Source organism: Eptatretus burgeri, chromosome 11 (assembly GCF_056783735.1).
Source record: "Eptatretus burgeri isolate ZD-2024b chromosome 11, Ebu_testis_v1, whole genome shotgun sequence".
NCBI classification, from domain to species: domain Eukaryota; kingdom Metazoa; phylum Chordata; class Myxini; order Myxiniformes; family Myxinidae; genus Eptatretus; species Eptatretus burgeri.
In genome coordinates, this window is record NC_140971.1 from 95,118,116 (window position 1) to 95,142,968 (window position 24,853).

Sequence of the window (24,853 nt, forward strand, 5' to 3'; positions counted from 1 at the left end):
TATATATATATATATATATATATATATATATATATATATATATATATATATCTCCCCATCCATCCATTGGGTCCATACTCTGTGCAGAGCGTTGGTGCTGCCGAAGCGGTCTCCTTGGCTATTGAGCACAATCCTGGACGGGTCGCCACTCCGACACAGAATACCAGCCAGCTGGCACTCATTTTGCTGACCTCAAAAAGATGAGAGGCAGAGTCAACCCCACCTGGTATTAGTTCAACAGATAAATGGGATTTGAACCCAAGATCCTTGGACACGAAGCCCACCACCCTAACCATTAAGCCAACACGTATACACACAGATGTGTGTGTGTGTATGTATATGTATGTATGTGTATATATATATATATATATATTATATATACATACATACATACATACATACATACATACATACATACATACATACATACACACATATAAATACATACATACATTGTTACGGTTCTCGGAACTAAGAGCTTTTATTTTATTTCCCTTTTTATTTGAACCACGGTACCTTCATCTCGCTTGCTACCCTCGTTTCGCTGGCCACAGCGTGACGAGCGCCTACCCAGAGACTGGTTTTCTGAGGCAGAATCCCGAGGATGGTTGCAGTAGCTGCACTGCCATTCACCTTCCCAAACCCAAACACGGTGGTGTAGGCGGTCCTTACCAGTGTCTGGCCAAAACCCCGCCCAGAAAGGTGGACCACATGAAGGCCCTGTCCAATCGGGACGGACAATGACGTTCGCTTCGCCATGGCTCCACCCCTAACTCCATGATCTATAAAGCACGGGACAATCCTTCGAGTTGAGTTGGATGCGAGGGGTTTTTGAGTGAGAAAGAAGGAAGGTTGTTGTGGATTTGAAAGGTCGAAGTGGTTGGTTTTGAAAGGGAGAAGTCGTGTTTGGTTGGATGTGAAGGTGTTCCCGCTGCTTGGTTCTGCCCACGTCTCGCCTCGACGGCCCGACTACGGAAGCTGTCCGCAGGACCTCGACCAAGCCTCTGTCTGGTCCTGCTACTGCTGATCCCTGCCTTGGACTCCGCTCTTCTCCCTTTCGAGCTCCTTCGCGAAAACGATCTCTACACGTGCGGCTGTGGACTAACTACACAACCTTTGTCGGGTGCCACACCACGGAGCATCCCTTTCCCCAGAATGCTCAGGTACCCTAAACTGTGACCTCAACTCCCTCCCACCCTGGCTGCAGAAGACCTTTTCTTTTCATTGGGTTTATTTTGTCTGAGTGTGTGGTGCCTGTCCCTTAAGGCCCGGTTACACCTTGACGTTTTAGCCAACGTATGCCGATTTTTGAATTTTTTTTCTAAAACGCTGGCACACGTTGAATACGTTATGGGTAAGTTTTGATAACATTGAGAGCACGCTGAAAAACACTGCCATACGTCGTTGTACGCTGGCTTTAAACGTTGTACTTTTCCGTTGTCCTCAAATTTTTTCATGCTTGAAATTTCACGACGTATGCCGGCGTATGACTCACACGTTCCGCTACGCTGGCCACAAGTTGTATGCACGGTCTGCGATCGTTGACAGACGTCAACACATGCTACTTGTAAGTTAATCATAAGTTGAGACACGCTGAGGTAATGTTTAGCGTACCCGAAAATTATTTCTAACCTATGATTAACGTGTTGTTGGCACGTTACGCGATCGTTGCCACACATCGACAGACGTTACTTTTAAGTTACTCATAGGCTGAAATACGTCGGTATAATGGATCGTCCTTGCGTCAGCGTCCACGGCCACGGCCAGGACACTTATTTGCAGCATTCTTCAAACTTTTCTTCGGCATGACGAGGATGTTCACACTTCGATGTCTAGCTTGGCTATGATTCCAATTGTCCATCGGCAGCGTCTATTTAAAATAGTCGAGTTTGAGCGTTTTAACACGTTCAGAAGAAACGCTTCAAATTTCAAAACCTCAGCGTCAAAAAACAAAGGCGAGTGACAGCAATTTAAATCGTTCCTTGTAAACAATGAAAATGGCTGAGTGGTACCGTTTAAAAGTCGTTGAGTGTAAAAAAAATCCAATTGTTGAGCGCAAGCGTCTACTTTCAATAGTGGAGATGCAGCCATTTAAATCGTTGAGTGGCAGCCTATGAACCTACCCGTGGACACGCGGACGCAAGGACGATCCATCATGACCCACACCCTCCCCCTCACACTCACCTACTACTGCCAACATGAACAAACTACTACTAATACTAATACTGATACTGATACTGCTGACATGGACATCGACTCAAAAAGGAACTTGAAAACACTGTTGGGTTCCCTTTTATGAGCAGCATTTTTGTATACCAATTCCCAAAACCGCTGGGAACACGTCTTTATATGGCAGTTGTAACCTAGAAACACGTTCATTTTTTTTTTTTTTGTCGACCGGAAGACGTCATTGGAATACGTCGACATACGTCGATGTGTGTTGGGACTACGTAAAGAATTGGTTCAAAGCACGTCAAACATAAGTTAGAAATAAGTTTCGCGTAAAAAAGACATTACCGCGACGTGTTTCGACTTATGAGTAGCTTATAAGTAGCGTTTGTGGACGTGTGTAAGCGTCCACATATCGTGTGTAAAACTTATCCCCATCGCATGCGGAACGTGTGTCATACGCCGAGTACGTCGTAAAATTTTGAACATGTTTAAAATTTCTTGACGTACTCTACTTACTACGACGTATGATAGCGTACTTTAGCGTTGTACTCACGTATACCAAACTTACTCGTACCGTATTTGACGTGCCCCAACGTTTTAGACACATTTTTCTTCGGTCGGCATACGCTGGCAAGATCGCCAAGGTGTGACCGCGATGTTGACACTTCCATTTCTACGGCAGTTATGATTCGAATCGTTGTGCGTCAGCCTTTTAATAGGCTACGTCACGACATCGTCGGCGATGCGTGCAACGCGCTATGCCTGAGTTAGACTATCGTTGGGCATCGGTTGTGTAGGCCGACAACAGGTTCAGCATTCGTTGGTATAAGTTATCTATAACACAACGAAACGTTCTGTGTACATTACTAATATGTTATGCATACGACCAACTCGTTATGAATACGTCCGAATCTTAAAAAAAAACATCAACAGTTCAATGCCAGCCAGCGTTTTACATACATTTTAATACGTTGCCATCGCTGGCTAAAACGTCAAGGTGTGACCGGGCCTTTAGATAAGCCTGTTTAAGACTTTTATTATTGTAATTGTTGCTTTTATTCGTCTCGCATTAAGTCTGCACTGTGTCTGCTTTTGTAAGTTGCTTGCATAATTGTTGCACGACACCTCTCTCATCTTCCCCTGCGTAACACACCAATAAACCTTTTTCCTGTGCCACATGCTTTTCCTCGCCTATTGTAAATAAATGATTGTTGAAATGTTCCCAGCTCGCCTTTCTCTTTTCCTCCATTGGTCCAGCATGGTTCGGATCTAAGTTTAACAGGGTCTTTATTCCCGATAATCCGTTCCTTCTAGCCGGTACGTCCTTGGCAGTGCCGCCCGACTGCATCCGATCCGGAAAGGTAGTCGGTAGTTGGTAAAGTGATCTGGTTCGGGCAAGGCGTACCGAGGGCGTGGTTCCCCGGTAGTTGAAACCGCGTGATTAATTAGGTAACTTGGTTCTAGACAGGAGGACCCTACGCCACACGGTTGAGGTATTGGCGTCCACGGTCAGTTAAGCGACCCGCCGCGTCACAAAATTATCCGTGAGCGACGGCCTACAATTCCGGGGAGTCTGGTGGGAAACGACGTAAATTCCCCCACCTTGCAGTCGTTCTCTCTACCAGACCCCGGCCCGCACATATACATATACATATACATATACATATACATATACATATACATATATATATATCTTCTTCTTCTTCTTTCGGCTGCTCCCGTTAGGGGTCGCCACAGCGGATCATCCATTATGATCCGCATAGTGATTTGGCACATGTTTTACGCCGGATGCCCTTCCTGACGCAACCCTGGTCGCCTCTTACGACACAGGGATATGGTACACCTATTTTAACCGGGGTATACACCGGCCCAGTATACTGGTACTCATTTCGCCGACCTCGGAAGGATGACAGGCTGAGTCAACCCCCTGGTGTATTAATTCAGTGGCTCAACGGGGCTTGAACTCAGGACCTCTTGGATCCCAAGCCGCTGCCCTAACCACTGCGCCAACACCAGGCTTTGTATATATATGTATATATATGTATATTTATATATGTATATATGTATATTTATATATGTGTATATGTATATATGTATATATATATATATATATATACATACATATATATACACATACATATATATATATATATATATATATATATATATATATATATATATATATATATATATATATATATATATATATATATATATATATATATATATATATACACATACATATATATATATATATATATATATATATATATATATACATACATACATACATACATACATACATACATACATACATACATACATACATACATACATACATACATACATACATACATATATATATATATATATATATATATATATATATATATATATATATATATATATATATATATATCTATATATACATATATATATATATATATATATATATATATATATATATATATATATATATATATATATACACATACATATATATATATATATATATATATATATATATATATATATATATATATATATATATACACATACATATATATATATATATATATATATATATATATATATATATACACATATACACATACATATATATATATATATATATATATATATATATATATATATACATACATACATACATACATACATACATACATACATACATACATACATACATACATATATATATATATCGTTACGGCTGTGGAAATTCGCAGAACACCATATAGGTCCTTAGTTCAGTTATGCCGATAAGTCCGTGTTCAGTTAGATTTCCCCACCGTTGTTTAATGGGAATTATTCGTGTCACCCGGGCTGTGATCTTCAGTCAGCCGTTTTTCTTTCGCTATCGTTATTTTGGATCAACACCAACCACGATCGCCTCAACCACCAACCACAACAACCACGATCAACACCAACCATGATTGCCTCAACCACGATCAACACCAACCATGATTGCCTCAACCACGATCAACACCAACCACGATTGCCTCAACCACGATCAACACCAACCACGATAGCCTCAACCACCAACCACCCTCTCCACACCGCCTTCATAACGACGACATCTCCCCACCATCTCCTAAACCGCATCTCCCCCACCCAAATAACATCGCCTCACCTTCATCCCCGAAGCGATGCCATATTGGCATCAGCCGCCGCGAGTCCCCAGCGAACAGCGTCGCTGCAAACCGACGCGGGGGGTTTCGTTGTTAGCGCAGGTTTGGTGATTTCACGCATGTCCGCTCTGTAAAAGCTTTGCCTCGGAAATCGGATCACAGGAGAAAAAGGGGTGGGGACTGTGGAGGTCAGAGGTCAGAGAGCACAGGTTTGGTGATTTCACGCACATCCGCTCTGTAAAAGCTTCACCTCGGAAATCGGATCACAGGAGAAAAAGGGGCGGGGCCTGCGGAGGTCAGAGGTCAGAGAGCGGAGGTCAGATCTCGTCTCGCCAACCCTATAAAAGGCCAAACGGAGCGCCAGTTCGAGGTCGTAATCATCGGTGGAGTCTGGAGGCGGTCGGAGAAGTCTGGAGCCGGAGGAGCACAGGCGGGGCGAAGTCCAGGAGAGCGGAGGATGCGCGAGGCGAAGAGCATGGCTGAGCCTGCAGTGTCGGGCAGATCTGCGCGTTCGTGTGGGAAGAGCCGGAGAGAGCTCGCCAGCCAGCACCAAACGGTCTGAGGTGATCGGGCTTCGGGACAGTCCGAGCGTCGCAGAGGAACGGACGGGTTCTGACAAAGAGCATCAACTTTGAAAGAGCATCCAAACCCGTTCGTTCCTCTCAGCGCGTCGCCGGCTGAGGCCCGACACCCGGCCGCCTGGCAAGGCCTGGGCGCAACCGCGGCTACGCTAGCTGCCGTGGGGAAAGAGCGTCGCGGGTCGCCCCATCGAGGCACCACGAGGGTGGAGTTAACCTGCAACGGTCTCGTGGGACTCCTTCGGTCCGCCAAGTCCCACGTAATAAAGGCCTACGGGTCCAGTCTGACCCCCTTGTCTCTGAGGGGGTCTTTCTTTGCTTTTATTTGTGTGAATGTTGTGGCACCATGTCCCACCAGTAGAACTGTGTAAGTGCTTGTAAATAATAATAATAATAAACGGTTGTAGTTCTTCTTGTCGTGCTTTACCTTGCTCGTGTCTTGTCCCCTTCCCCCATTCATTGCATGACTACTTATGTGCTTACGTGTCGTTTTATAAATAAATGTCCTTGTGTGAATGTTAACCCGTTCGTCGTGTACTTTCCCCCAATGGAACTGCTATCTTGCTCTCGGAATAATTGCGGGCTTTTTAATAGCCAATAAAAGAATTGGGTCCAGCGAGGTCTCGCGATAATACACTGCTCGATTATCCCAGAACGGAACGAACCGCTTAAGCGGTTCGTATCCAATCAGACCTCGCTGAGGTACGGTGTCTCGATAGTCTGCCCGCGCGAGTATTCAGGTATATCTAAAATTCGGCGATTGACCCTGTCGCGCGCGGGTAGAGTGTTGACAAGGCCGTGGTGTGCGTTTGGAGCACACCCGTGACTGGTTTCCGGCGTTGTTCCAGAAGGTCGTGACTGAATTGTCCGTCCGGTGGGCGAGACGGCCGCCATTGGCTAAAGCGGCAGTCCGCACGCTGGGCGGGTGGCAAATTCGTAACAATATATATGTATACTCGTAGTAATGCCCGGCGTTGCTCGGGCTAGCAATAAAGCCTGGCATTGCCCAGGCTTTCTTGCAAATTTCCTGAATAGCTGTTAGCGGTTAGGGTTAGGGTTAGCTGTTAGGGTTAGGGTTAGCTGTTGGGTTTTAGGGTTAGCTGTTAGGGTTAGGGTTAGTGTTCGGGTAGCTCATCCTAACCCTAACACTAACCCAAACCCTAACCCAAACCCTAACAGCTTGGCATAGCGGAGGTAAACAGCGCCCGGGGCAAAGTGGAAATTTGCGTCCCCCGTAGGCCTTAAACTTGAATGGATTTGAATGGAAAATCCCATAAGGGATATCGATTTATCGATTTTTTTTTTTTTCGAATATCGGAAGTGTTCTGGAAAAAATTTATAGCCAATGACATAAGTTGGACCAAAAGCCAGAATCGTACCGAATTTGAATGGAATCCGTTGGAGTTTGTGAAAATGCATCAAAACGAATTTTGAGGGGCCTCTAAAGGAAGACAATAATATCATTACTATATATATATGCCAAATCTTGTTTCATTTCATGCAGTAACAAAAATCTGATGGTGGAGCAAAGAAAAGGGGCATGCCGAAATATTAATATAGATATACATGTGTATGTATATATATATATATACACACACACACACATGGTGTTTCAGAAGGTTGTGGACCGATTATGACACAACTCGGTGAATGAGTTGGGCAGGTGACGAGAACAAGCCGATTATATTTTGGTTCAGGTCCAGATGCATATCCGACCGATGGGTGGGATACAAAACGTAAACTGTTCAGCCTGACGGAGGTATGCGCTCTACCAAGTGTCGTTCTGGTTTTATTTTATTTTGTCATCTTCATTTAAGTCAATGTATTTCCTTTAAAGTGCCAGCAACATGTTCAAGCTTCTCCCCTCCACAGTATAAACTTTTCTGTTCCCTGAAATGCTGTTCTTCATTATTCCTGACTTATCTCTCAAAAACTTGCCCAAAGATGTATTGCTTCATTTTTATAAATAGTTTGAGGGGGCCCACATCTAATGAATAACAGGGATGGATAAAGAATGAGTCATCGGATGGAACATCTTTCCGCCAATTAATAATTCCTCTTCGTGCAATTTCTTTTCAATGTTATACTTCAATCGCTGCAAAATGGTTGAGAATATGTTCTTGTGAATGCAATACGTAAATAGTCTGTCAATAATTTTGAATCATAAGGGATAGAGCAGCATATTCCCAGCTCAAGTTCTGAGCCAGATTTTTACTTTGATGACTCGACATCGATGGTGGAAGACAATCGTGGTGCTTCCAGGCCGTGCTGTGTCATTTTAATTTGGGATCAAACATGCTGAACCTACACGTCATCCTGAGCTATAACTTGGGTAACAGACTGCTCTGGGTCTTCAAAATATTTTTCCAACTTCAGAAGTTTTTTTGATGTTGCCTCTTTTTGGCATCGAAGGTATTTTTGGACCCATCTTGCAGACCTTTATTTATTTATTTATTTATTTTCAGGCCAAAGTGCTTATTCAGGATTATTTATGTTTTTTTCAGAAACGTACCATGTAATTAACCTCTGATCCTTCAAAATAATCATTTTCATCGTATGTGCCCAATCATGGGATCAACTTTCACCCATTATTTCCCCCATGAATTGGCACACCTATTTTTGACTGTTCCATAATGAAGGCCATACCCAGCCAAAGTATTAACTTTTCAGTTTTTATTTCCTGTAATGGTATTCTTCTCTTTGGGGAGGAGGAGGGGGCGGCGGAGGCTTCATTGTGGCGGTATTGTCAAACGACCATTTTGGTTATTTCGGACCAACACATTTTAACACAATGGTTAACTCGTCTTTATAAGGACTGGGATTGGTCTGTGTTGCCAGAAAACGAGGCAGATTTTATTTTCCCAACCAGATGTTGAGAGGGGTATGCATTGTGGGAAGGAAGGTGAAGCGACGTTTCGGGCATGAGGCCTTCTTGTAACTGAGAGCGTGAACCCTCTTCCTTTGAAGAAAGGCTCGCACACACAGTCTCTTCACCTTCTTTCTCATAGCTGTTAGCATACTTCCCTGAACACTGTTTTAAAGAATTCTGAGATTAAACAATTAATAGTTTGGAATTTGAAAGCTGAATTATACCGGCCATTTTTTTTTCATGCAACAATCCTTTGCTCACGCAGTGTTATATATTGGATAGTGTCAAAATTTGTTGTCCAACTCACATACAGTGGTATATTTCTATCCGTATTAATCATTATTTTATTGGTGGAACCAAAATACTGTTGTGGAAATGACTTATTGGGGTTAACATTTCATAGCATGGTTTAGTTATATCCCGTCGGAAATGTTTTCGAGTAAGTGTGAGGTAATTAATCATTATATTAGATATGCGTCGCTTTATGTCTTGACAGATGATGTCCACCCTCCCTGATGTGTTTGTCTAAAAACCACTTTTTGTAATGTTCTTCACTCTGGAATTTGGCTTTTATGTCCTTTTACGTATCTGGGTAGGCCATGAAGCAGCAGTTTAGGCAGGAGAAGTGGCTCCAAAGCCATAGCCGCTGCCACGGTGCCCAGACCATCGGGGTGGGAGGTACGGGAAGGGTCACCCCACCCCCAGACTGTGCTTCGGCCCAATGGTGAGTGAGCGGGGAGGGGTAAGGAGAGCCACATCCCCACCCAGCCAGCCATACTTCTCCTCCTCTCAGGTGGACCACAACTGCTGCAGGAACGTTTCTGGGCTGCCACTTGCATCGGGTTCCAAGCTGTGTCTCGTGGCATGGCTTGGGTAATTCCTGTTGTGTCCCTCTATCTGTTATCTATCTCATGGAATGATTGGGCCAATAAGGCTAAGGATATTAAAGGCTTTTCTGATCGTTCGTTGCTTCGTGGGCATACATGTTCAGTCGTGGGTAAGGGGTTCTGTTCATCGCGTCATTCATTGTTATGGCTTCGCTTTTGTATTCCCATCCCCACGTGCTATTGAACATTAAATATACACTACTTGGCCAAAAGTATGCGGACACCCCTTCCAATTAGTGGATTCAGCTATTTTCACCACATCCATTGCTGACAGGTGTATAAAATGAAGCACACAGCCATGCAATCTCCATAGACAAACATGAGCAGTAGAATGGGCCATACTGAAGAGCTCAGTGACTTTCAACGTGGCACCGTCATCGGATGCCACCTTTCCAACAAATCAGTTCGTCAGATTTCTGCCCCGCTAGACCTGCCCCGGTCAACTGTAATTGCTGTTATTGTGAAGTGGAAATGTTTTGGAACAACAACAGCTCAGCCGCGAAGTGGGAGGCCACACAAGCTCACAGAATGGGACCGTCAAGTGCTGAAGCGCGTAGCATGGAAAAATTGTCTGTCGTCGGTTGCAACACTCACTACCGAGTAACCGCCTCTGGAAGCAACGTCAGCACAAGCACTGTTCATCGAGAGCTTCATGAAATTGGCTTGTGTGCAGCTGCTCGGCCATGGAAACCCAAGATCACCATGTGCAATGCTAAGCGTCGGTTGGAGTGGTGTATAGCTCACCATCATTGGACTCTGGAGCAGTGGAAACGTTCTCTGGAGTGATGAATTGCGCTTCACCATCTGGCAGTCCGATGGACGAATCTGGATTTGGCGGATGCCAGGAGAACGCTACCTGCCCAAATTCAGTGCTAACTGCAAAGTTTGGAGGAGGAATAATGGTCTGGGGATGTTTTTCATGGTTTGTGCTAGGCCCCTTAGTTCCAGTGAAGGAAAATCTTAACTCTGCAGCATACAATGACATTCTAAACAATTCTGTGCTTCCAACTTTGTGGCAACAGTTTGGGGAAGGCCCTTTCCTGTTTCAGCATGACAATACCCCCATGCACAAAGCGAGGTCCATACAGAAATGGTTTGTCTAGATCGGTGTGGAAGAACTTGACTGGCCTGTATAGAGCTCTGACCTCAACCCCAGTGAACACCTTTGGGATGAATTGGAACGCCGACTACAAGCCAGACCTAATCGCCCAACATCAGTGCCCGACCTCACGAATGCTCTTGTGGCTGATTGGAAATGCATCCCTGCAGCAATGTTCCAACATCTAATGGAAAGCATTCCCAGAAGAGTGGAGGCTGTTACAGCAGCAAAGGAGGGACCAACTCCATATTAATGCCCATGATTTTGGAATGAGATGTTGGACAAGCAGGTGTCCACATACTTTTGGCCATGTCGTGTACCTGGTCTCGGGGTGAATTTGAGCTTGAGTGATCGTTATTGCAAATGGGCAAAGTCAGTTAAAGGACTGATTGGTTACAGGCAATCAGCCCCATAATACGACAGTGTCTCGTACACCAAAAACACCAGAAAAGCTTTGAAACTACGCCCGGTGCAGATGTGTCTTGCCATCTTCGACATCTTTAAAGCACACCAGGGTGAAGATCTGCTCGCCGATCTGAGGAGAAACAGCATTTTTGCTGCTGCCTGCTGCACCGACAAGCTCCAGCCATTAGATCTGTTCGTTGCATGTCGGTCAAGTGACGTCTTTGTTGGGAGACGTGACTGGGGAGGGAAATCAGCAGGTTGCCATTGACACAAATAAAGCCATTTTGAAGCCCATCAAGTGCCACGAGGAAATTAGGAATTGACGCGAACTCATCAGAACTGGTTTTGTGAAGCCTGGTCTTGAAATTTGACAAAGTCTTGTAACTTTTTGTCGACAGCTAATTATGGTGCATACTTTTAACTTTTAATTTAACAAATGTTCTATATTATTCAAATCTGGACTTGAGGCCAACTTGTGCTTGGAGAATGTTCTCTTGTTGCTCATATATAAACTTGTTTTTTGTTTTGTTTTTTCAAATAAAGAAGTTTATATTGCAGATCTGCTTTTTTTCTTTTCTTATAATTTGTGGAAAATGCAAAAAAAACAAAACATGGAAATTAATTACATATGAATATTAAGTAAACTACACGACTGTATATTCAGCGGTTCATGCAACTGGTACGCAGGTACTCATGCGTTGTTAAAAAAAAAAAAACACAAAAACAAACTGCGTACTTCAAAGATGCTCAGAAAGCTCAAAAGCATACGAGCACAGCACAGCACAGGCTTTTGATGGAAGGTTTTCTCATCCAGCGTCGGGGAGATTCTTCGTGATAATTCTGATGGACTGTGATTTCAAAATTTAAGTGTTCAAAATTAAGTTTATACATTATATCAATATAATTTGTATTACAACTTGTAACTTATAAAATTAAAAAAGAGAAAAAGATCTGAGAACACGCGAGCAAAGAGGAAGACGAAAGGGGGTTTTCTCAGCTCGTGTCAGTAAGATTCTTCCGTGATAATTCTGATGGACTGTCATTTCAAAATTTAAGTGTTCAAAATTAAGTTTATACATTATATCAATATAATTTGTATTACAACTTGTAACTTATAAAATTAAAAAAGAGAAAAAGATCTGAGAACATGAGAGCAAAGAGGAAGACGAGAGGGGGTTTTCTCAGCTCGTGTCAGTAAGATTCCTCCTTGATAATTCTGATGGACTGTGATTTCAAAATTTAAGTGTTCAAAATTAAGTTTATACATTATATCAATATAATTTGTATTACAACTTGTACCTTATAAAATTAAAAAAGAGAAAAAGATCTGAGAACATGAGAGCAAAGAGGAAGACGAAAGGGGGTTTTCTCAGCTCGTGTCAGTAAGATTCTTCCGTGATAATTCTGATGGACTGTCATTTCAAAATTTGTGTTCAAAATTAAGTTTATACATTATATCAATATAATTTGTATTACAACTTGTAACTTATAAAATTAAAAAAGAGAAAAAGATCTGAGAACATGAGAGCAAAGAGGAAGACGAGAGGGGGTTTTCTCAGCTCGTGTCAGTAAGATTCCTCCTTGATAATTCTGATGGACTGTCATTTCAAAATTTAAGTGTTCAAAATTAAGTTTATACATTATATCAATATAATTTGTATTACAACTTGTAACTTATAAAATTAAAAAAAGAGAAAAAGATCTGAGAACACGCGAGCAAAGAGGAAGACGAGAGGGGGTTTTCTCAGCTCGTGTCAGTAAGATTCTTCCTTGATAATTCTGATGGACTGTCATTTCAAAATTTAAGTGTTCAAAATTAAGTTTATACATTATATCAATATAATTTGTATTACAACTTGTAACTTATAAAATGAAAAAAGAGAAAAAGATCTGAGAACACGCGAGCAAAGAGGAAGACGAGAGGGGGTTTTCTCAGCTCGTGTCAGTAAGATTCTTCCTTGATAATTCTGATGGACTGTCATTTCAAAATTTAAGTGTTCAAAATTAAGTTTATACATTATATCAATATAATTTGTATTACAACTTGTAACTTGTAAAATTAAAAAAACAGAAAAAGATCTGAGAACACGCGAGCAAAGAGGAAGACGAGAGGGGGTTTTCTCAGCTCGTGTCAGTAAGATTCTTCCGTGATAATTCTGATGGACTGTCATTTCAAAATTTAAGTGTTCAAAATTAAGTTTATACATTATATCAATATAATTTGTATTACAACTTGTAACTTATAAAATTTAAAAAAGAGAAAAAGATCTGAGAACACGTGAGCGAAGAGGAAGACGAGAGGGGGTTTTCTCAGATCGTGTCGGAAAGATTCTTCCGTGATAATTCTGATTGATTTACAGTGATTTCAAAATTTAAGTGTACAAAATTAAGTTTATAAATTATAACAATATAATTTATCAGCTATATTGTAAGTTTATAACTTTTAAGATTAAAAATAAATAAATAAAAGATCTAAGGAGAACACGCTAGTGAAGAGGAGGCCCAGGAGCGTCCAGAACGAAAAACAAGCGATTTGCGAGTATCTCCTTTGGAACGTACATTCTGAGAGAGCGCGTACAGAGGAGTAAGATGCATACAAAGCTGAGCAGCGCATTAAAAATCGGAGTGCCGATTGGGAAAGCAGATGAGTTCACTCGAAGCTGACAATTTTTTTTTTTGTGCGAGAACCAAATCATTTCTGTTGATACTCATTGGAGAATCTCATTAAAAAAAATTGTGTGAACACCTGTGTTACTGTGTATATTATTATTTTCCTCTTCCATTTCTCCATTGGTCATCAATTTTGTTTGTGACCCGCCCAAAACATCCATTGTAAGTTTTATTCATTTTAAAATGGTCAAGAACCATTCCCAGTTTAACCACTCCCAGTTTTCCCTTCAAACTTTGGATCATGGAGTTTAATAAGATTTGATAATTCCTGACGGATCAGAGATTTGTCTGCAGGGCAGCGCCTTCCCAGAGATACGAAAGGATCCACAGACGGTGAAAGATATTATTAATGAAGAGGAAGAGCAGTTTCTCAAGACGTTGAGCCGAGGTCGGCGCATCCTGGACCGCAAAATCCTTAATCTGAGCCCAGGCTGTTTAACTGTGCCTGGTAAGCCCTCCGGATTACGTGGATGACAGTGGTGGGGCAGGACGGTTGAGGGTTGGCATCTCTTAGCCGCAACACTAAGAGGTGTATTTTGTGTGATCTAACCTTGTGCTATTGTTGTCCAAATTTTGATTATTGATCACTTGTCGATTAATGTTCAACCTTGCTGTTCAGTCGATTGCAAATCGGTTGCTCAGATTGTTTGAAGATGCAATGATGATTACTGTTTTGATGATTCCACAGTTTAACATGCCTGGTTGTTCCTTCTGGTTGTTCCTTGCAACACCTTTCAGGTGACACGGCTTGGTTACTCTATGACACATACGGCTTCCCGGTGGACCTCACTGGACTCATTGCTGAAGAACGTGGCCTGGGTATTGACATGGCAGCCTTTGAGCAAGAAAGGAAGGCTGCACAGGTAATTACTCACATTTGCTCATCTATATCTCAGAGATCTATTCTTGTAACATCTCAGATGTGCATTTGAAAACTTGTAAAGAGACATTTTGGTGTTTGAAGGCAACGAATAAGGCAACACTTTTAATGACCGTCACACCATACCACCTGAGATTCTTTCTGGAGAATCTTGCTATTCTTTGGACGCATTTGCCTGTCTGTTCATTCACTGTTGTGCATCCAGATCAGCTGACACTATTTGAGTTTACATTTTTCTCTATTCTATCTCCAGATACTGAGATATTCAACATTACATTAAAAATATTGTTGCGGGGTTACGTGGGGTTACGGGGGTGCGGATATCCCCAGTCCTCTCCAGACTCAACGGGAATCGAGGCTGTCGCACACAAATAAGTCTGTGTCGCGGCGGGTCGCTAATCAACTGCGGACGCCAACAATTTAACCATGTGACCCAGTGTCTGACAACCATTTAACTGGGAACACGCAGTCGCCTCATCAGGGAATCGCACCCTCGGCGTTGTGCTGCTCTTATCTTTATTGGATCTTGATTAAGGTGGCCAAGCTTACTGCAAGCACATTGCTGGACTGATGCAACAGCCAATTAGTTGGGGAATTATAATCTCCCGGCTAATCTATGTACAGACATTGCTGGACCAATGGAAGAAAGGACAAGCATGGGCAGATTGGAGATATAATTCAACAAGAATAATTTATTTGCAACAAGCAATGTGGGGTACGGGAAGGAGGGAAGGGAACTCGAGGACTTTAATGGAGTCAAGGAGGGGGGGGGGGGCAACCAGGGCAGGAAAAGGGGAAATGCAATAAGAAGCAATAAAGATGTGTTTATAAAAAAAAAGAACGAAAATGCACAAGTTGCAGACTTAGCTTAACCAATTCCTTACCTAACGGATAACATGACAGGGTACCCATCAGACCACACACGGGGAGACAATTGGGAGGGGCAGGGTGGCCTCAGCTTACCGGTATGTATATAACCGTCACCCTCCCCAGCTTGGTGCCGCTCTCCGGAATGGCCCTGACACTGCACTCCACAACCATCCATCCATCCATTGGGACCATACTCTGTGCAGAGCATTGGTGCTGCTTAAGCAGTCTCCTTGGCTATTGGACACAATCCTGGATAGGTCGCCACTCCGACACAGGATACCAGCAAGCTGGCACTCATTTTGCCGACCTCAGAAGGATGACGGGCAGAGTCAGCCCCACCTGGAATGATTTCAACAGCTGAGTGGGATTTGAACTCGGGATCCTCGGATCCCAAGCCCATCACCCTAACCATTAAGCCAACACCAGGCATACTCCACAATCGAGCGTCTGTGAGCTCCATCGGGAGCAGCCAGCCAACAGGCACGAGTGCTGCAGAACTCCACCAGTGAGCCAAAGCATCTTGGACCAGGGAAGAAAGGCAGAGTGATGACCAGGGCAGAGAGACAAAGTGTGATGCGACGGCCAGGGCAGGGAGAGAAATTGAGAGCAATGATCAGGGCAGGGAGAGAAAGAACTGGAGCATAAAGCACAGATTTGTAGCCCCTGAGGCAGGTGGGGCCAAAGAGCCACGTGCCAGATCCTCCGAGGCAGCTTGGGGCCAGTGATTGGGCCACATCAGATATTATGAGCTGGCTCCATGCCAGCCATTGGGGGATTCCCCAAAAGCCCCGCCCATCCCGCTGCCCACCCGGATATGCACTCGGTTGGTCCTTCCAGCTGTTGCCAGGAGCAGAGCTCCGCACTTAACATGGTGAAATCCCTTTTTACCCCCATGCACCCAGGACAAACCCCACATGTCCAAAAATCCCCACGTCACAAAGCCAGGGAATGGGGCAATTCTTACAGCAGGGTTGTGCCATGTCCTGGTTCGTTTACCGGTTATGTTCAGGTGGGGGGAATGAACAGAGAATAGGGAAACGAAATACAGTACAGGGGTACATGGCAATACATTGTAGTACAGGGTCGACGTCCGTACAGACGAGCAGACAAACAAGGACTTTGTGGGGCTTTAAACAATAAATGGGAATTCGGCGTGCATTTCTAAAGCCATGAGTAGGGTAAGAATACTGATTCTGGCTCACTTTTCCCCATGTAAATGAATGGGGGATTTTCAGCGATTTATATTTTTTTTTCCCTAAAAATAAACCCCCCTTTTTATCCCAAGGTATATTTATTTGTCTCCCCTTTTAACCTGGAGGTTGAACCTCATTGAATTGAACACCTGGGGGTTGAACAGCTCACTCATTGAACCTATAAAGATTTGTTCATTCTCAAATTCCTTCAATAGTTTAATTTTCTTTGCACAATAATCCCCATCTAAAATATTGACAAACAAAACATTTGAATCTTTATATTTTTTAAGATACCCCATTTGTGCCATTACGAAATGATAAACTTCTCTTAATGCTCTCATCTGACCACCTCCTGAGCCACATATCATTTTGATATTATAGTAAATTGTTTTTTCATTGTTCAATTGATAACCATCAAAGTTTTCAGTCCATTCAAGGATATTCATTTTTTTCTTTACATCCTCTAACTTACTAGTTTTTAAATTAATTCGCTTATTTGTTTTATTTACCTTTGTTTTAGTTATTTTTTCAATAAGACTTATTTGATATTTTTCACATTCATTATGTTTTCCATTTATATACCAAGACTGAGATTTTCTCCACTCTTTAGTTTGATTAATACTTGGTTTAACCATTTATATATTGTGAAAAAATAAGTAGCCCTTAAAAAACCCTAACCCATCTTCCCATCGTTAAAACATAATCTATTTTATACACTCTATCATACAATATCCATATGGAACACAATCTATTCCATTATCTAAAATAAATCTCTTATCATCAAAGGCTCCTAATGCCTTTTTATTTACTTCTTCACTATATATGTTATGTTTATAACTTCTTATTGTATTCATTTTCCTATATTCTTCTTTCTTATTCATCAAACAATTATAATAATTTCTAAAAGTTATTGATTTCTTTATTACATATTTCTTTATTCCCTTTAACCTCTTATCAATCTGTTCACCATACTTATAAGCATATGCCTTTGCTCTCAATCCAATAAACTCACTCATTACTTTTCCACCCAACTCATCCTTAAACTTACCAATAACCTTTTCATTCTTTTTGGAAAATAACTCACTCTTCTTGCTGAAATTACTTGTATCATATACTCCAATATTTTTCTTCATATCTTCATAAACATCATCAGTTTTTATATCTAGGATAAAACTATCAGTATCCATATACAACAATGAAACATTTTCACCATACTCTTTCTTTAAGTCATTATACAAATAATCATACATCAATATCTTTGATAAATCAAGAACTGCTGTTCCAATATAAATTGGTTTATCCATTACAATACTTTCCTTTTTCATATGAATTGCAGAAAAGTTCTCTGAAAAAACCTCTTCTCTCTCAAAACTTGGTTTATTTATCAATCTCTAGAAGCTTCTTTCCAAGATGTTACTTGAATCTAATGTTTTGTCTGTTTCTAACATTTTCCATAGTCTTTCCAAATACAGCATTATTCATTAATTTATAAAAGTCCCCTTCAAATTTTACTTTTGTATTTGCTCTCATATCTGTATTGAATTGAATATACTTTTTCACCCAAGGACTTTGTTTAAATTTTAAAACTCTATGAATTTTAGCTACTCTCAATCCTTCTCTCAAAAACTGTTTTAAGCTTCTCTGATGCAAAACATATCCCTCTTTATCATAGAATGTTGTTAATAACTTTTCTGTTGATTTACCTTTAATATTAAAACTTTTATGATAATCACTTAACCATTCTTTCTTTGGAGTTTCTTTCTCACATGCAAAAGGAAGATCTTTATGCTTATTATGAAGATCACTCGGGTACCTCAAATCAACTTCAAAATAATAACCTTCTTCTTCGTCATTCAATTCCTCTTGAGAAGAAATAACAATATTCATCAAAGCCTTTTCATAATCCTTTTCTTCCACCCACTCTAATTTACCATAAGGTAGAGATTGAGACATTGCCCATCCATACAAATTATTAGCATCAAAATACATCAAATAATTACTATCTCTTTCACTATCATAATTTGGGAGATATTTATTATTTGCTTTAGCATATCTTTTTGAACATACTTGTGATATTCCACCTCTCTTGGACTTCTCAATCATCAAAAGCATATCAACATCACTGATTAAATCTATATCTTGTTTTGTCATTTTCAACATTGCACTCCAAGCTAAACCAGGAGCTGTGAAATAGTGGGCAGGGTCTAATCCATAACAATTTTTATTATGACAGAGTGTTCTAAAAGCCTCAAACACATCAGCTAACAATAAAACATCTGTTTTTAGATATAAATCATGATATTCTCCAAGGTTCTTTATCTTAAATATTTTCCATATTTCTTGTGCGTGTTTATATTCCTTATCACTTATCTCTTCTTCATAAAGGTTATTATAGAAACTTTCTTTTGAAGGAAGTTGTGTTTCTTTAAATCTCATAAATGAATCCATATAATCATAAGGATAAATTCCCTTACTTGTAAGAATTTTCTCTTTACTTTGAATTTCATTCCTTGTTTGAATTTCCTCTCTCGTAAGAATTCCTTCTTTAATCAGAATTTCATCTTTAATCAGAATTTCCTCTTTAGTTCGAATTTTCTTTATAATTAGAATTTCATCTTCAGTTAGAATTTCTTCATTAATTACAGTTTCCTCTTTACTTTGAATTCTCTCTTTAATCTGAATTTCCTCTTTAGTGAGAATTTCCTCTTTTGGAAAGAATGAATTAAGATTTGGAAAAGAGTCCATGGAGCTTAGATTTGATGCGAGGTAGGCTAGTGGTGTTCCCATAAACTTGTAAGAATCTAAAAACCTAATACGAGTTATAGGTTTTGTGAATATCATTTTTGAAAATGAAATATACTTTTGACTTGTGTTTGTTATAGCAGAAATATTCCCTGGTGTTTTTGAAAGTTCATTTATAAATAGATGTGTATCATAGTTGGCGCTATTGTGAAGAAAGACTGGAATAAAAGAAGGTAATTTATAATTAAGATTACAACAGGAATGAGCGGGACCTCTATATTTACCAGTAAGATGACAATGGTCTCTAACTTTAGACTCCTTAATTTCCCCCTCACAAATATGACAGATATTGTTCATTCTAAATTCTAATTTTTCTTCTTTGGTTAATTTCATCGGTTCATTTGTTTCTTTCATTAATTTAGCGAGTCTTATACAATCCTTTTCTAATCGTTTTACAAACTCTTGTGAAGCATTTTTTCCACGATAATGTTCAAGTTTGTTATACTTTTCTCCAACAGATGATTTGATATAATAACAGAAACCACAAGGAATATGTTTTTGATATTTATTTGTATATGGTTCTTTTAGATTAGGAGAAGCAGTATTTATCTTTTAAGGATACATTCAAAATCAGCGTATATCACAAATGGGTGCATGATAGATTTATTATAATCTTCAAAATAAATCTTTTCACCAGGTTTAGGCATTGTAATTACAGCTGATTTATGATTACTACAATATTTTGAATGTTGTTCTAATCGTTCTTTTGTATGAAATGAATTAAGACATCGCTTACAAGGATATATTTTGTTTGCTGTTCTGAATACCTGAGAAGAGATTAATCTTGATAAATTATTGATGTATGTGTAATGTGAATTCTTTCCAACACTAAAATATAAAAGGTCAATGTGTGTTTCTTCATTTTTATAGTTGTTTGAAATTTTAATATTTGAACTTTGTTTGTATCCGTTAATCCATATACATTAATAGAAAGATTATTCTTTTTCTCAAATTTAGGAATATCTGTTAATGGCATTGGGAATTTAAAATCTTTAATGTCCAAGGTATTCTCATATTTCATATATTGTTTTACTCTTTCTGAATTACATTTTGGTGGATGTAAGTGAGCAAGAACAGACCAGAGAAAACATTTATTATCATTGTTCTTAATATTAACAACTGCCTTCTTTAGTTTTATTTCTTTTGGTAATTCAATATAAGAAGAAGCTTTAAGAGGGTTTGATTTTAGAATGTGTATATCTAAAAAGATGATTTTTTAATATTGAATCCACTTCCTACCACTGTATTATCAACATCCTCCTCTTGTCTTGATAGTTCTTCATAAACCCCACTATTCAAAAAATCTTGAAATGATGTTATAAAATGAAGATCTGTTCTCATATAAGGAGTTTGTTCTTCATCTTGTCTTTTTCATATTCATTTTTCACTCCCATATAAAACTTTAAAGTTTTTATTTCTTTTAATGTCTTTTTAATAAATTTTTCAACATTGGGTTTCACTATTTCAATTGATTCAGCTATTGATGATGGACCGGGTTCTCCAAATTGAAAAATCCTTATTTTTATATGCCCTTTAAATGCCTCATCAGTGTTTTTAATATAATAGTCTCCCTTTACTTTAAACTCATTTTTCTTGTGTTTTTGTGATTGAAGATGTTGATTATAACTACTCTTCAAAACATCCTTTGAACAGATATCACAATGTTTTCTTTCCAACTCAAGAGGAGATATTTGATGAAATAGATTAAATGTGTGTTTGTTGGTTCGGAGGTGTTTTCTATAATGTTTATATTCGTGATTACAAACATCGCAGTATGTTGTATTCACCATATTTATAGAATAAAACTTTGTTTAAACTAAAATTTTCTTGATGAAAATTTCGTTTAATTTATAGGTGAATCTGTGCTTAAAAACATTTTATCCTCCAACTTTTTCACTTAATAAATACAATGTTTCAAGACACAAAAGACAAGTTTCAATCAATCTCTTCATCTGTTAAAGATACTGAGAAATATGTTAAGGATGTAAAATTGAACAAAGATAAATATAACAACTATTGGATAAAAACTATTATGGTAAATAATATGAGTTCTTCAATTTCCTTCAGTGGAAGGGCTTTTAGTATACCTGGTAGAACATCAATTAAAGTATCTCTAACAAAAGTTTCTCCTCTCCTTCTAGTAATATATTCAAAACTAGAAAAAGCAATGAAACAAGAAAAAGTATCAAAGAACAAAAACCTTATGGATGAAGCTTTAGAAAGAAAAGATAAGACCATCTGTAATATGCAAGGAGAAATTTGTATTTTTTCAACAACCCTAAAGATGTAAATCTTGATGAAATAAAAGATGTTAATATATCAGGTGAAATGACATTTCGTTCAATAGTAGTTAACGATAATTTTAAAATTACCTTTAATATAAAAAATGTTGTCGTTGAATCTGATAATGAAAAAAGTATATCGATATCGATGGTAATATACAACTGAAAGTATAGATGAATTTCAGTTTAAGTAAAGATTTTACTATATAAATATGCTAGACTTTCCTGATTCTCCATATGACAAATTTGAGAATTGTCCTGCGTGTGAAAAGGCGGGGGATTAAAACACAGAGTCAAAAGCCTATAAACAATGTATATTCTGTGATTATCTTCTAATTAATGATAATAAAAAAATATAAAAAGGAAAATAATTCTTTTAGATTTACACCAAAAATGAATTACTTTACAAGATTGATTAGAGAAATGAATGTAAAGTATGAGGATGATAACACACCTTTCCTTACAAGGGAAGAAACTGAACGTATAAGAGAAATGTTCAAAGGATTGTTGTTGTATATTATTCATGGATGTAATTTTCAGGGAAATATCAACACAAGATATTGTATAAATAAAATAATGGATTATCTTGAAATTAAACCTGAACTTAGGATAAAATATAGAGTTTCTAAAAGCCAATAATAAATTAAATAACCTGTTTTTCAAATATATAAATGAATGATTTTTACCTATTTGGGAAAATAAGATAAAATTTAACAACCATAAAAATCTCCCAAATTCATTAAGATGTCTCATAGTTGGTTCAAGTGGATGTGGAAAAACCTGCTTACTTTTAAAAATGCTCCTCACTCCCAAATTTTTAGATTATGATAATTTAATAATTTTCACAAAGTCGAGTTTTCAACCAGAGTATCAACTACTCTCACAAGGTTTTAATGCTGGTCTTCAAAAGAAGATATAATAGGTTTATTTAAACGTCAAAAAACCTAAATGATTATAACATTGAAGATATAATTCAACTATTTTGTGATACACAGAGATGTAAAAAGAAATCAAATCTTATAACTTGTATTCTTAGTGATAATACGGATGATATACCGTCTCCCCAAGATTTGGATAAATCAAAAATGAACCTCGTTATCTTTGATGATTGTGTTAATGAGAGAAACCAAACGGTAATGGACAGCTACTACACAAGAGGGAGACATTCTTCTTGTAATTGTATTTATCTTAGTCAATCGTACTTTCAACTTCCTCGTCGTTCCATCAGAAACAATGCTAATACTTTTATTTTATTCAAGTTAAATTCAATAGATATCAATAATTTTTGGAGAGATAATTGTTCTACATTATGTAGTAAAAAGAAATTTGAGGATTATATGAAGCACCACGACTGAAAAATATAAATATATTGTTGTGAAACAAGATGAGATATTAAGGGATATATTTTTTGTTTTATAAACAATTACATATATAAATGACAACTATTATTATAAATCTTGTGGGTAAATCTGCTTCTGGAAAAAACTTTCATAAATCAAGGTTCTTGTGTAGTACAAATGAGAATATTGTAAATTTACTTAAAAAAGACCCGTGATACGCATTGTATCAACAACAACTAGAGCAATAAGACCTGGAGAAGTAAAAGGTGTAGATTATCACTATATTTCAGTGGAGGAACATATGCGATTGAGGAATGAAGGACAAATATTTGAGGAGGTTTCTCTTGGTACAACAAAATATTCACATTGTAAGAGTGAGTTAAAGAAACTAAAATCTGGTGGTGTTGGGATATTAGAAACTAATCCAGAAGGAACGAGACAAATTATTAAATATCTGAGCGGAGTGAAGATTTTATCATTCGGTTTTGATGTTGATGAAGAAACTCAACACAAACGTATGAAAAGCAGAGATGCAAGGATTAGTGAAGAAGAAATTACAACTCGCATTAATGGTAATAAAGAATTTGATGAAATATTTAAAGAAAAGGATTTATTTGAACACATCTACTTGAATGATGAAGAAAAGGAAAAATTCCCTGTTGATCTTTACAATTCATTAAATGATATTTTACAATAAATAAATGGATACAAAAGAAAGAGCAAGAAGATTTAAGGAACATCAAGAGTTGGTTTCAAAAGTTGTAAAACAACAGGAAGACATAAAGAAGAAACGCAGACAGAAACTAACGGGCGAAGAAGCATTTGAAAAAAAACAAGAGAAATTTTTTAAACCACTTTTAAAAACTTCCCAAGAAAAAATGAAAGATGTTTCCACAGTTCCCACAGTAGAATATACTCCTAGAAAGCTTCAAATGTTAAAAGATTTCAGTCAAATGACGGAGGAAGAATTAGAGCATATTGGAGAATTAGAACATGATGAAGGTTTATTTCAACAACTGGAAGAGATTAATCAACCCCCTGATTATATTGTGAATGCTGTTCAAAACAATGAATATTCAGCGGATTCAAAAACCAAAGCAGGACTCATTCCAACAGAACAACCAGCAATATTTCATCTTGTTCAAGAAAAGGTATTGATATTTAATGATGAATTAAGGTTCTTAAGTTCTGCTCAACCCCCCTGTTAAACTAACTCCGAGATTAATGTTTCTTCTCACAAAAGATGGAAGACAAGGTTCAACTGTGAGGGATGAATCAAAGTATATTGATAAACCATTGGATATGGAAAATAATGATGATAGAGTATATATTGATTTGCTGAACACTCTAAATTATAAGGTTATTCTTTCTGGTAAAAGTAGGAAGAATGAGAAGGAGAAACACATTATTCAGGCTTTAAGTATCCTTGGTTCAGGTATTAGTTTTCTTCCAAATGACCCATCGCAATTAGTTAATAGACTGTTATTGTTGTTCGGCAGTAAGAAGGCTGGAAATAACAATTGTTTTAATGAAGCATCAGCCATTTTAGACCAGTTGATGAACATGAAAATAATTAATAAATCTCAATATAAAGGCATTTTATCTCATATTAAATAAGATGAGAAGCACAATCCTGAGTTTTAATTTCACAACAAGC

General features: G+C 38.5%; 1 protein-coding gene across 3 annotated transcripts in view; it reads left to right on the plus strand.

Moving 5' to 3' along the window:
• AARS1 (alanyl-tRNA synthetase 1) overlaps positions 1-24,853 on the plus strand; it is a 143,419-nt gene that overhangs the window by 71,843 nt on the left and 46,723 nt on the right. For all 3 annotated transcript variants that reach the window (XM_085847472.1, XM_085847474.1, XM_085847471.1), the window contains exons 9-10: positions 14,124-14,277; positions 14,568-14,692. In XM_085847472.1, coding sequence (XP_085703598.1) covers positions 14,124-14,277; positions 14,568-14,692 — 279 coding nt within the window. The remainder of the gene's footprint in view (positions 1-14,123; positions 14,278-14,567; positions 14,693-24,853) is intronic.